The sequence below is a fragment of the Periplaneta americana genome, chromosome 12 (genome assembly GCF_040183065.1).
Source record: "Periplaneta americana isolate PAMFEO1 chromosome 12, P.americana_PAMFEO1_priV1, whole genome shotgun sequence".
In the NCBI taxonomy this organism is placed as follows: Eukaryota; Metazoa; Arthropoda; class Insecta; order Blattodea; family Blattidae; genus Periplaneta; species Periplaneta americana.
Window position 1 is genome coordinate 81,195,339 of NC_091128.1, and position 15,197 is coordinate 81,210,535.

Here is a 15,197-nt window from a genome sequence, read left to right on the forward strand (position 1 = left end):
AAAAAAAGAAATACAATAAAATAGCATGCAAACAAAACACCACGTGCTGTCGTTAAAATAGCACTACAAATATTTTACTCCGAGTGGGCTTAAAATGATCGCGGGACAAAATTAATTATATTTTACGAATTAAACAAACATTGTATTGTAAGTGTGAAAGTGAACAATTCATCATTTGGCAAAAAAAATGTCACAATCTTAGCTCACACTCTCTTATGAGGATAAATTTATAGATTTAAATATATGTGACTAGTTGAAATTCAACTGATTCTTACAGGTGAAGAGTGATTACTCGCCATAACATTAAGTAATTCTCTCTTCCTGTTTTGTGAAATGAGAGGTGAATAAAAATAAATAATTCTTCTCTTAATCGGAAACACTCAAATACGCCTTTTGGATGCTGCGTATTTCATTACCTCTAAAGGACTGGCCTCCTATATAAGCCACTTGGAAGAACCTCACTTGCTACTCATTCCAACAGGTGGTGGCAGCGATCTGGGTTATGGGGCCACTGTTCAAGCGGCGGGAGTGAAGTCAGGACGCATGCGCTTACAACTTTGCGAGGGTGGTTGTGTGAGATGACAGCTGTAGCCAGGCAACTGCGAGGTGCAACGCTCCTTTCAGTACAGCGCCGGACTTTATATCGGCGCTATGAAGTTTCTCCGCGATCCTGTACATTGATCACGATCATGAGTACGGAAGACAGGAGCGACCAAGAATTCGGTCCTCCTGCACAGGTAGAAAAGATGAACGACACCACGGCGCAACAAGACGGCAGGATGAACATTTCCTCCTCTGCTGTGTCACCACTAGGTTCCGCTTTGATATTTCTGCAAGGAACAATGCAGGAGGACCCTTGGTTATACAACCAGAAAAACAAGACTTCTGGTGGCAGCAGTGGGATCAAACTTCATGTGGACCCTAATAATCCTTGGGGAAATGGTACAAGCGACGGTGTCGAGGCTCATAGCCTTCCGGGTTTCGGCGACAACGCGCGCGCGGTGGTGGCCGTTTACTGTGTCCTATTCAGTGTGGCCGCTATTGGAAACTTGTCCGTGTTCTTAACATTGTTGCGTGCGAGGCACCGTAAGTCTAGAGTAAGTTTGCTTATGACTCATCTGGCAGCCGCGGATTTGATTGTGACGTTTGTTATGATACCATTGGAAGTGGGGTGGCGTGTTACGACCCAGTGGCTGGCAGGGAACTTCGCTTGTAAATTGTTTTTGTTTTTAAGGGCTTTCGGTTTATATCTCTCGTCTAACATTTTAGTGTGTATATCTCTGGACCGATATTTCGCAATTATCTATCCACTCAAAGTGAGCGACGCAAGAAGAAGAGGGAAGTTGATGCTCTTATTTGCTTGGTTCACGTCCTTGCTGTGTTCAGTACCTCAGGTGAGGAGGCACACAACTTTTATATAACTATAATATATTAATGTATTTTACCAATGACACAGGTGAGATAAATGGAGTTTGTGTTGTAAGAAGCTGCTGTTGAAACTGCTATTCGTGATTATGCACGAATCTTCCTAACATTCCATTCATAATTCATAAAATCCTACATCCCCTATATACATGGAAATGAAGAATCACTGTAGTACATATTGTACCCTAGAAACAAGTATATGGCATTTCTTGAGAATTGGTAGTGCCAAGGTACTTAAAACCTAAGTTGGTACTAACACTAAAGACATAGGATAAAACATTTTCCAGTCACTTTTCAAAGAGAAAATCAATATTTCACTAAATGTCAATCAACCGTTTATTGTTCCTGAACATTCTATCTATTCATTCTTCCAACTGTTCATTCGATACTTACGTTACATTCAACCACTCCATGCTATTTATCCATTCATTTAATTCATTAATATATTCACCCTATACAACAATCCATTCATTTTGTCTACGAATAAAAAAATAATGTACAAATTTCATTCTATCTCGTCTCGTATTGCACTTTATCTACATCATTATACCCCTTTCGTTCTATGTAGTATTCCATTCATCAATCTTTCTATCTATTCCATTTCTCCATTTTAATCCATGGAATTAATATCCATAATACCATGACACACTCCTATTCTAATTGTTTCATTCTACTGTATCCCATCCATTTCATTTCAAACATATTTTCTGATCCATTAATAACATTTAATTCTATCCATCCACCCATCTTATCAGGCAACCAGATATTTCGTCAATCCTTATATCCAGCCATTTCACCCGTTTATTCTTCAAATCTACCTATGTAGCCATTCCATCTATTCATCCATTATATTGTTCCCTCAATCCCGCACATTCATTCCATCCATTTCTATTAATTGATGCTTATTTCTAAAGTATAAAATTTATTTTAGTAACTATATAAAATATCAAAAGAAAATTATTACTTTCAAGATTGTATCATATGCGATATTTATATCATTAATGAAAACAAGTCTCTTACTGCAATGCCTGCCTTTATATTACTTCCTTATTCTACTAAGAACTTTCTACTGGAGAATTAAACATGAAGAGGTACGTAGTGTAACATATAGTTCGAGCTGAATGAAGAGTTGGAAACTAAAATGCTTTATTTTTTGCAATCTTCTTAATTTCGCAGTATGATAAATGTTTCCGGGTAACGTTCTTGCATGTGGGTCGAATATACCACATATACAGGGACAGAAAATGTAGGATTTTACATTTCCGTATTTAGAAAGAGGCGTGGCTGCGCGGTACTTCAAGCGGAAGATACAGTGAACGCTGGAAGATTTACGCTAAGCAAATATTAAAGGTGTGGTGCGTTTGTCATTAGCATAGGTTTCATTTCAAATGTATGAGATCATATTTTAAGAAACAGGTTACATTTACTGCGATAAAGAAAAAATCTTGAAAAAGGGAAGTAAAAAAAATAATAAACCAAGATATTCGTGGAAAATTAAGATATCCTATTTCGAGAAACACTGTCATCGTTATCATATTGTAATATTATGTTCTTTACTGCATATTTAGAATATTTTAACGAAATATTTCGTTTCATGCTTTCTGATATATTATATCAGTCTTTTAATACTTAACAAAGATTGAATGATCTACGTAAACATGAAGATAAAGATATTGAGTATTAATATTAAAAGATTGAATGAGTCCAGAACTAACAAGAAAAAGAAGATATAGGCTACAGGTGTTAATGAGACGACTATGCAGAAATTAATACCAATTTATGAGTTTTATACCTGAAATCATTTTAGTTATTAGTAATATAATTTCCACAGACTAGTTTATATTATCATTTCAATTTAGTGCTGAGTTATCTTGATAAATTGACATTTTATTAAAAATTGACTCCAGGTCGGCTACCTCCATTTACATGAAGTGGCGAAGTAAGAAGTGAAATCATCTCGTAACTCGAATTAGATCCTGACTTGGGTTCAAATACCGTTTGGGTTGACTACAGTTTTGGCATTTTTTTCTGTTTTCCATAACCTTAAAGCAAATGTCAAATAATATTATGAAAAATTCTTCACTTCATCTCGCCAAATGCCAAGTAGCTATCACAAATCCCACCGACGCACAATGTGTAATTTTCCCAATCAAGGTGGACAAAATCAAATTTTGACTGTTAAATTAAGCATACGTGAATATGAATTCATATTCTTTAACATTTCGAGAATGCTGTGAGAAATAGTTTATACTGGTTTGTAAGCAGCAAGCTATATTTAGAAGGTCATGAACAACGAGTTATTTCTAATACTTCTCGCTCCGGTTCAGTCGTAAACAGAGAGGTTTACTATATGGGTGAATAAGTGGCAATTGTTAGTGATTTATTGTGTTGTGAGACATCTAGTCTGTTCAGATAGGTACGTTCTTACTAATTTAACTTCAGTTTCAATTTTGCAAAGTATTTTTCTTTTTACAGAACGATTTAAATATACAATTGAAAAATATATTTTCTTAAAGTTCTCCAAATATAATGCGAGTTTTAGTATAGTCGGTGACGTCCGGTTACAACAATTCTTTCACCATTTAATACAGCAACATTTAGAGTATTGGTATTATAATGGATAGATAGGAACAGTAGTTGTTCTGGCAAGTACAACAAAGTTTGAATTGAAAACAGGACCTCAGAAATATTCGTGCTCGCGAGCACATTTTAACTCGCATGACAAGAGCACCAAATGTCATTAAGTGAGCACCAGGTGGAGAACGCCTGCCATAGAATATATTATTATAAACTTGTTTCATAATATATTATTGTGGCACATATGCGGTAATAGTTACTGACGATGTAATCTCTTTACGTTTCATATTACAGTACGAGAAGGAAAAATTGTCAAACGAGGCCGAAGGTCGAGTTTCATAACCTATAACCATGTTACGATACGCATATTGTACAACGTACAGTATTATCCTCTTTCAAATTTCACACTTAATGAAATTTTACTAGTTATTTCACTATTATTTCACTTTACACTATACAGTATAATCTACAATTATGACGCATTATTAGATTCCACAATCTCTCTGGGGAGACAGGCAATAGGATTTTGCTTATAATGCGATTACTGAAACAACTAAATTTATTTTACTTTTGTTAAGTCACTACAAATAAACAAGTTAGTAAGGCACAAATATTTCGACTTATTGTCTTAATATTTACATCACTGATTGATGCAGATGAAGAAAGTGTTCCTCTGTTATTGGCATTGCAGCACATTTTAAAGTATTTATGGTTGATGTGTAAGGCCTAAAAAAATTATTTTCATCTATTTAAACGTATGCCTGCTTCATTTTGTCGCACTGATATCGTAATAGTAATATGCGTTACAAGAGCGGTATGTTGAAGTTTTCATGTTCGAGGAAAGGTTTGAAAAAGCGAAACGTAGATGAGCTTTTTTAATTTCCGAGAATTGAAAGAAAACATACCGCTCATGTATCGTACATTATTTTGTGCGAAGATCGTTTATTACATACCTGAAAGAGAAATTTCTAATTAGTTGCAATGAAATCTCCATCTTGGTTTCTGTTCAATGACTGCAAATTTGGAAAACAAAAATATGTATCTTCAACATTGTTGGTTTAAAATGTTTTCTGTGTTTACTATACTCCAGCAGGCCGTGATATATATCTGTCCTTTTCCCCCAGTCTATAAATGCGAACTTAAAACAAACGGCTTCCTTAATGTTACATGCATCACGAATGCAGTAACTTTAGTGGAGTTGTAGAGTTTACTTAATTTTTTCAAATATTTAAAAACAATAATTAACAGTGCAATTTAGGTGAAATTGCAGTGGTAAGTTTCTAATTTATAATTATTACTATGTTAAACGTCTCTAAAAATAATATGTTAAAAGCCTAAAGCAGTAAAATCAATATGTCACTTAAGCGGTAAGAAGAGGGAAATTGTTATGTGTGTTAGGTTGGGAATACTGAATGTGGAATTTTAGACTTACCGCGGATTGGTTTTGTGCGGAAACCAAGCAAATACGCACGATCTCGCACAAAATAAATTATTATGACGACATTCTTATGTATGTCATAAAGTTTTATATTACGTAACAAAAGCGGAAATAATAAGTTTATCGCACGATTCATATTATATAAAATTAGTAGCTTGTAGCAGCAAATGTTGCTTGTTTATTTTCGAAAAAAAAAAAAAATAAATAAAATAATAATAATAATAATAATAATAATAATAATAATAATAATAATAATAATAATAATTTCAACAAACTGTCCCTCATGTGATTGAAGAATAATTGCTACTTTTACATCGGTATTATGTTTTCATATTGATAATATTTTGTAAAAAAAAGCCCTATTTGAAATAACTCCGGTTTGCTTTAATAAATAGGTATAAATTATTCCTCTGTCGATTAGTTTTCTTGATGTATGGAACATTTACAAGTTACTACAAATATTGAGATAAAGATAGCAGGTAACATTTATAAAATGAATTTTGAAATAGTTCTTTTAGGTCTTCTGATTTTGCTTATAGTGCCCTTTTACAAAACACCATGATATATTCTTGGAGACAATTCTCTATATGGTGTATACACAAAGCTGAAGAAGACATCAAGCAGTTGTGACAGTAAGAATTAAAAAATGCTCATTCACGATCTCTCAACCAAAATAAAATACTTAACAATGACTATATCGTTATTATTTATTGAAACCTATACATCAGTCCGCCACGTTAACCCTGAGGTAGTGTGTCTGCCATCAGACTAGCCGGCCAGGGTTCGATTGTTCAATTCTCAGCGGGGTCAGAAATGTTCATTTAAAATTTGTACCTCGGGACCAGGAAAGATAGTGGTGCCAACTTCTAATCATTAAATTGTGCACCAATTTTCCTGGGTTAAATCCCAAATCTCTGCGCAGTGCATAATTATATAGAGAAAGTATATGTCACTGTTGATAGTGATTTGTCCGTCAGATGGGGACATTAATCCTGGCGGCCCCCTTGGTTCTATTCGGCAGGAGTAAGCTATGTGCCGCCACCGGATTTTCCCTTCTCCCTTCCTCACTTTCATCATCATTCTCACCCATTCCTTACACTACACTTACACGAACACTTAAACATACACTCACCCTAGTTTTTTTATTTTATTGGGTTATTTTACGACGCTGTATCAACATCTAGGTTATTTAGCGTCTGAATGAAATGAAGGTGATAATGCCGGTGAAATGAGTCCAGGGTCCAGCACCGAAAGTTACCCAGCATTTGCTCGTATTAGGTTGAGGGGAAAACCCCGGAAAAAACCTCAACCAGGTAAATTGCCCCGACCGGGATTCGAACCCGGGCCACCTGGTTTCGCGGCCAGACGCGCTGACCGTTACTCCACAGGTGTGGACCTCACCCTAGTACACGACATAATTCACAGATACGCATCATTAACAATGTGGCTCGCCGAAGTGGTGTGCAATTTGAAAATAGGTTACAGTCCTGCCATCTACCCGCAATATGCTAAACCCAAATCACGCAAGTGAAGTGGGTAGGCATTAGATACACACATACACATATACAGGGACATCATTTTATTTCTACTAAAACTTCTAATATTAACATGGCTATACCTTTGGATTAACAATTGAGAACCGGAGACACCGTTAGCTACCTCCTTCCACGAATGGAGTTTGATGATACTGGAGTAAAATACAAACATATCACTTTACTAGGTAGGCCTATAGGAGGGAAATAATTCTGTACCTACTCTATAAAAGAGTACCTTACGTATTGTAAATTCAATCTTCACTTCTGGCCGATCCGAAAAGATTAAATTACTCAGACATGCTATCTACAGTAATGTCCGTCCAAGTGATTTTGTCGCAGGGTCGTAGAAAGGAGGGAAGAAAAGTAGTTCATCCATTTACGTAAACTAGGAAATATCGCGATTTTGAGTTTGATAATTTACATTAGGTTTTTATTTAATCAAAATACAGTACTATGTTAACAATAAGTTTTTTTATTCACGAATTGAGCTATCCATTCGGACGTATTCATTATGCAGTGTATATTATACTGTCTACAGCACATTAGCGTACAATATAGAGAATGAAGTTAAACTGAAAAATAATCATATATGGATATTTAAACACATTTTTTAAAATGGTGGCCGTTCATTTCGATGCAGGCTTCAGTTCTTTTGTGCATATTATCGCACTATAGACTATTGTACCTAATTCCAATTACCAGTTTCGGCCTTCGTACTAGTAACTCATGTTGAAATAATTCTGTATCTACTCTATAAAAGAGTACCTTACGTACTGTAAATTCAATCTTCACTTCTGCCCGATCCGAAAAATTAAATTTCTCACACATGCTATCTACAGTAATGTCCGTCCAAGTGTTTTTGTCGCAGGGTAGTAGAAAGGGGGGAAATCACATGACAGTTAATTAGGCCTACTTAACAAGGCCTTTTATTTCAGTTATATTACGTAGACGTCCAATTCCTAACAGAAATTAATGTTTTCACAAAAGAGCTAAGACGGCCTTCGACCTGGTTGGCAAGTTGGTATAGCGCTGGCCTTCTATGCCCACGGTTGCGGGTTCGATCCTGGGCCAGGTCGATGGCATTTAAGTGTGCTTAAATGCGACAGGTTCATGTCAGTAGATTTACTGGCATGTAAAAGAACTCCTGCGGGACAAAATTCCGGCACATCCAGCGACGCTGATATAACCTCTGCAGTTGCGAGCGTCGTTAAATAAAACATAACATTAAACATTAAAGCTAAGACAGCCTAGCCACTAGTTTTTACAGAGGGGCGAGCAGAAGCGGGTAGGGGAAACCGGGATGCAACGTAGGCAAGCGGACGACAGTACCTGTCCGAAAATTTGATTCAATATTGAAAGCTCTTTCGTCACTGGGAAACGCGAACATATTTCTGGAACATACTATACTCACTAACTCAGTACTGCTTCCTATGACCGTAAGGCGACTTTGACTGCGTACGCGGCCTTGGTTCTATGTGTAGAACGGTTGGAAGTTTACTAGTAGAGGGGATGGGAGTGAAGTACATTAAAAAATTCAGGTAGGCCTACAATAAAAATTCAAGTAAAAATAAAAAGTTGTCCCTGCGCAATGCTTATACTGTTTGTTTTCATCATACCTGATATATCAATATGTTGAAACTGTGGAAAGAACAGGTAAGTGTATGAAGGCCTACAAATCAAACTATACTGATATTGATGTTGGTGTCCCTGGCTCAATTTTTGGTCCTGTATTATTTCTTTCATATGTAAATGACTTACCTCTTTATTTAAAAGAGTATTTTCTTACTATGTATGCTGATGAAACTACGGTTATTATGAGTGGTGAAAACGAAATAGGCTAGTTTTAAAACACAAGTGTAATGAGTTGTTGAAGGATCTTAAATTATGGTTTACAGACAATATGCTTTATTTGAATATTAATAAAAGCTGTTTTATTCAATTTCACAATTTTCAAAACAAAAGCGAAAATATTTAAACATTAGTGATAACGAGCAGCATGTGTGCCAATCACATTCAACTAAATTTCTTGGCTTAATATTTGATGAACATTTGAATTGGAAATTACACTGTTCACACCTAATTCAGAAAATGAATGTTGTATGTTACTAACTTAGAAATTTGAGATCTTGTTTGTGTCATAGAACCATACACTCCTTTTATTATGCCGAAGTAGAATCGAGATTATCATATGGCATATGCTTCTGGGGGCCAAGTTCGAAGATGAGTGATGTTTTTATTGCTCAGAAGCATGTTGTGAGATAATTTACAATTCATTTTATATATCAATATTCCTGGTAAATTATTAAATAAGTATATAATAAATTTCAATCTTAAGACATATCAACTTGCAAATGTTTATTTGCTATGTAATAACAATATGAACGTTTTCGCCGTTTAGGGCATCTTCAGATATAACAAAAAACATATAATCTGGACCTATAACAGTAAATTATGCAAATGACAAAGAATAGAAAACAATATATGTAATACATAAGATTCATGAGCTATATGTAAATATGACATAATGCAGGATGAATATAGAGATAATCTTTGAATTTTAAAATTAGACTAGACGAATATTTTATACATATAGCTCATGTTACAATTAAATATACAATGGTTAAAATTTGTCAATGATTTTAAAATTTAAAATTTATAATGATGATAATAAAATATTTTAGAGTAATCATAGCTGAGAATTGTCGTGAGTTACAAGATAGTTTGCGTAGCTGATGTTCGTGTATTTTGTAATTGTTTCATCTGAAAATTGAAATAATAATAAATGCAAAAATATAAACGAGTTATTATATAGAGACGCAGATAATTATTATTATAAGATTACTTACTAAAACATTTATTAATGAACTAATGTTGTTTATGTTAAAGAATTGCTGTTAGGTGTAATTAGATTTGTTGAGATATTTGAATAAATGCTCATTGATTATGAGTGTAGTGGAATGTACGAGTATTTCGTAATAGATCAATCATAAGTTAGGTATGAATTTTAATCATACCCTGAAATTTAAGTAGAGAAAATCGATATTGTAATTCGTAGAATTAGTAATAATTAAATGAGCTATAATACCAAATATATGTAAGTGATTTACGGCAACGGTAATAATTAATATAAGATTACTTACTTAGAGAGATCGTTGGCTTTTAAAATGGATGTTGTTTGATGATTGGTGACTACTCTGGGATGTCAAATTAGAGTAGTCACCAATCGTCAAACAACATCCATTTCAAAAGCCAACAACATCCATTTCATAAGCCAACGATCTCTCTAAGTAAGTAATCTTATATTAATTATTACCGTTGCCGTAAATCACTTACATATATTTGGTATTATAGCTCATTTAATTATTACTAATTCTACGAATTACAATATCGATTTTCTCTACTTAAATTTCAGGGTATGATTAAAATTCATACCTAACTTATGATTGATCTATTACGAAATACTCGTACATTCCACTACACTCATAATCAATGAGCATTTATTCAAATATCTCAACAAATCTAATTACACCTAACAGCAATTCTTTAACATAAACAACATTAGTTCATTAATAAATGTTTTTAGTAAGTAATCTTATAATAATAATTATCTGCGTCTCTATATAATAACTCGTTTATATTTTTGCATTTATTATTATTTCAATTTTCAGATGAAACAATTACAAAATACACGAACATCAGCTACGCAAACTATCTTGTAACTCACGACAATTCTCAGCTATGATTACTCTAAAATATTTTATTATCATCATTATAAATTTTAAATTTTAAAATCATTGACAAATTTTAACCATTGTATATTTAATTGTAACATGAGCTATATGTATAAAATATTCGTCTAGTCTAATTTTAAAATTCAAAGATTATCTCTATATTCATCCTGCATTATGTCATATTTACATATAGCTCATGAATCTTATGTATTACATATATTGTTTTCTATTCTTTGTCATTTGCATAATTTACTGTTATAGGTCCAGATTATATGTTTTTTGTTATATCTGAAGATGCCCTAAACGGCGAAAACGTTCATATTGTTATTACATAGCAAATAAACATTTGCAAGTTGATATGTCTTAAGATTGAAATTTATTATATACTTATTTAATGTTGCGAGATGCATGGCAGGTGTTGATAATCGTACATCATGTAGGGAATATTTTACGAGTTTTATTATTGTAACAGTTCATGATTTATATATTTTTAAGCTTATGAAATTAATACATTCTAATCAGAACCATTCTTATCGAAATAGTGATTTTCATTATTACAACACTCGTTTTAAGGAAAATTTTAATATTCCAGCACATCGAATGACAATTTTCAGCAAAACGTATATGGTCTATAGCTAAAAAATATATAATGTTTTGCCTCATGAAATTAAAAATACGAATGATTCAAGTTATTTTAAAAGATACATAAAAAAAATTTAACAATCCTCTGTCCCTACAATTTAGATGAAATTCGTGTGGGTTTACATTGGTCCTAATTTATTGTATTTTTATCTATTTTAATTATTGTTTTCTATTTTAATTGTTTTCTCTCTCTTTCATTTTGACAAGTACTATGGTTTAAACTCTTTTATGAACAAATAAAAATGAAATGAAATGAAAATGAAATGTCCTCATTTTTACAATTTCCCGTCTAGGTGCATTGTTCATGGTACAAACACCATTTATGTAGACACACGTCTTTCATATCTTGAAACAACAATATGTCTGTTAAGGTCTATCTTGGATGGCCACGGGAAATCATTATGAAAGAATCACTTTGCAGCACAATAAGAATCACATTAACATTTTCATACAAACACTCCATTTACAATTTCTGCCAAAGTAAGGCAACAATTTTAAACATATATTCCCTAAAACAAACTATATAAGGAAAGAATCTCAAATATATAATTTAAAATCCAAATTTTAACAAAGTTACATTTTTCTCACACTCACAATATTTATAGCTTTCGAATCAAACATGACACAACCTCTTAAGTTTTATCATTTTCTAAAAAATTCCATATCAATTTCAAATTACAAAAACTATTGTAGTTCTACTTTCATTTATTCATATTTAAATACGCTATAACAATGCAACCTTTTACGGCTTTCGTAATTCTACATACGCCCAGTTTATAAATGTTTGCAAAAACTTATGCATTCATTAAAATTAGGAAGATGCCAAAGAAGAATGGAAAGAAAAATACTCGGAATAAGCCTGAAGGACAGAATCAGAAACGAAGAAGTACGGCGACGAAGCGGCGTAGAGGACGTGGTCACACTAGCTAATAGGACGAAATGGCGCTGGGGAGGACACGTGGTACGAATGCAACCTACCAGATGGGCACACACGGCGACACTGTGGGATCCAAGAATTGGCTGGAGAAACCGTGGACGACCGAGAACCAGATGGGGGGACGAGTTCAAGTTGCAGCTAGGAGGACTGTGGATCAGAATAGGACGCCAAAGAACACGGTGGAAGGACGCAGTCAACCAACTTTGAGCGGCAACAACAACCAGTGCTAGTGAAATTGTGGACAAAGAACTAGGAATGTAAACAGACCATCAGGTCGGCTCTTCTGCTGGTCAAGACTTGAGCCATCCCTGTCCAAGCAGGAGGCCTTGCCCCACTGGGGATTTATGGCTTTTATTATTATTATTATTATTATTATTATTATTATTATTATTATGTATTCATTCGCTAAAAATGAAATATTACAGCTTGTAGTGATTTCTTATGAATTTCATTAGCAAAATTGCACTAAGTATTCGATATTGACACACATATTATTATAAGCAGGAAAATTGTTTAAGGATTAAGCGAGTTACCTACTATTGGAGTAGAGGAAGATATCAGATCATAGACGACATTAAGATACATGGATCATATGAGGAAACGAAGAGGAAAGCAGAAAATAGGAAAGATTGGAGAAAGCTGGGGTTGCAGTGAAAGATCTGTCCTTGGGCAGAACACTAAGGCCCGATTGTATAAACCATTTAATCTTAGATCAGAGGTTAAATTGATCCTTGTTTCAGCTGAACTTGGAATTTTGTGTTGTATAAAGTCTAATCTGAGATTAATTTGTCTCAAACTAAAGTCAACTTTGACTGAACAAATTTCTCCGATTAAGTTAGATGATCCAAGTTCAGTTATTTCTTTTCTGTTTGAAATATACGAGTGACAGATTGTGCAAATAAAATATCCATTATTATTAATATTAATAGATATGTTAGGTACATTTATATATATTTCTTTCAATTTCTTGCCTTAATACACAAACATTCTTATATTTTATAAGGCTCTATCGTGTTCAGCAGTATCAATTAATATAACCTATAATTATATTATGTTTATAACAACCATTAATTATTAATGGATATGATAGGTATATTCATAAATGTTCAATTAACTGTATTACTAAACGAAACTTGTCGTTTTATAAAGCTTTATTATGTTTAGCAGTATCAAACACCATAACATGATAACAACTTGAAGAACAGTCAACCTTCTTCTTATTGTCCGCCATTATTTACAGTGCAAAAAAAAACAGTCTCCAACATAGTGTAATACGGAAAGTCGCGAAAAAGTAGTTGTAAAGTCGCTAGATTTCTCATTATCAACGAAGAAAGATTAAATTTTGTCACTATGGAGTGCTAAAAAGGTCACTAAATCCCTATTTAAGCAATATAAAAGTTAAAAGAAATTGTTGTTGAAAAAGAGTTAAAATCGCTAGATTGGCAACACTGAACAAACCTGTATAACATGGTCCGCGCATCACGTATTTCACCTGTTTATGCGATGTTGCCAAATCCTTTTCACGTGAACTTCGATTGCATTTGAGCCAAGGTAATTTGATCGCAGAAAAGTTTTATACAATAGAAGAAGTGTCTGAACTCGGTTTACTTTTCGATCTTCGATCAAAGTTGATCTTTAGTCAGGGAGTTTTATACAATTGGGCCTAAATGAATGAATATATAGATAGATTAAAAGCAGAGCGAGTAGAAGACAGAAAGTGAAATCACTAGCGGAGACCTATGGCCCGGCGCAGTGTGGCGTTAGGATCGCTAGTTGTGCAAATATGCAAGGAACAGAGAGAAATATGCAGTGAGATACGAGTTTCGAAACAAATATAACCACAGTATAGTATATACAGTCATGAAGCTTGAGTTGTGAGGGTACTAGGAACAATAGACTGTGCAGGTACTATTTCGCATTGTCTGTGATGAGGCGATAGTAGCGATCCTAGTGGTTAACAACTATCTATGGATGCATATTTACTACGTATTGAGCTTCGTGACTGTATATACTAGACTGTGATATAACCCTGCTTATTTATAGAATTGTAACTATAGATTCTATCTATAATACACTATAATAAATATAGGTGCAAAATATACATGATTTAAGTAATTTGTACACCATCTCACCAACTAAGTCTTGAAATTTCAACAGTTTTGTTATTCACAACTAATTAATCCACCTTCACAAGCAAATCGCCTGAAAAATGGACGTGGCAAGCATTGGATTTACGACTAAGAGACATCCTTTCTGGAAATTGCTCTCACCCACTTCTAAAACTGACTTTCGTCCTTAGGGGGCTTGAAATGGATTACTTTGTAGGAATCCTTGCCATGTGCATTACTATATCCTGACAAAAAACATGACGGCATTTCAGTTTATTTTCACACACACAAACCCACACACCCACACCCACATCCCCCCCACATATACACACACAATCACACAAACCGCTTAGAATGTCCGTCAGTAAATCATTCACAGTAAACTAATAATTAGAAGAAAAGCGCAATTCAAATGGTAAGAGACACAAATACACGATTAACAATATGGTCTTAAAACACATTTTAACACATTGCTAATATGAAACCAAATGATCTTGCAACAAAAAGCGATCGTCAGGCCGTAGTTTCTGTGTTTCCCGCATAGTCACAATAACTAAGCTATGGCGCTCGCGGCAAGTGATCTCATTTTCTGTCTCCTACTCGCTATGTTAATAGATTAGCATCCTGTTTCTGTGGTAACAAGCCTCTCATAATAAGCAGAATTATGTAGGTAACGTGTGTGTGGCGTGGATCTTTTGCGCTCGTGTAATTTAGGCACACGCCAACGGATCGTGCTCAGAATCTTCTACTCGTGCAAAAAAAAACTTCCAGTTTACACATGAATTGCATAAAAAACTATACATA

At 34.1% G+C, this 15,197-nt stretch overlaps 1 protein-coding gene across 1 annotated transcript in view; it reads left to right on the forward strand.

Annotated features, from left to right (window-relative positions):
* The first annotated feature begins 689 nt into the window (after nt 1-689).
* LOC138709968 (adipokinetic hormone/corazonin-related peptide receptor variant I-like) overlaps nt 690-15,197 on the forward strand; it is a 109,508-nt gene continuing 95,000 nt past the window's right edge. The window contains exon 1 of the mRNA XM_069840651.1: nt 690-1,394. Coding sequence (XP_069696752.1) covers nt 690-1,394 — 705 coding nt within the window. The remainder of the gene's footprint in view (nt 1,395-15,197) is intronic.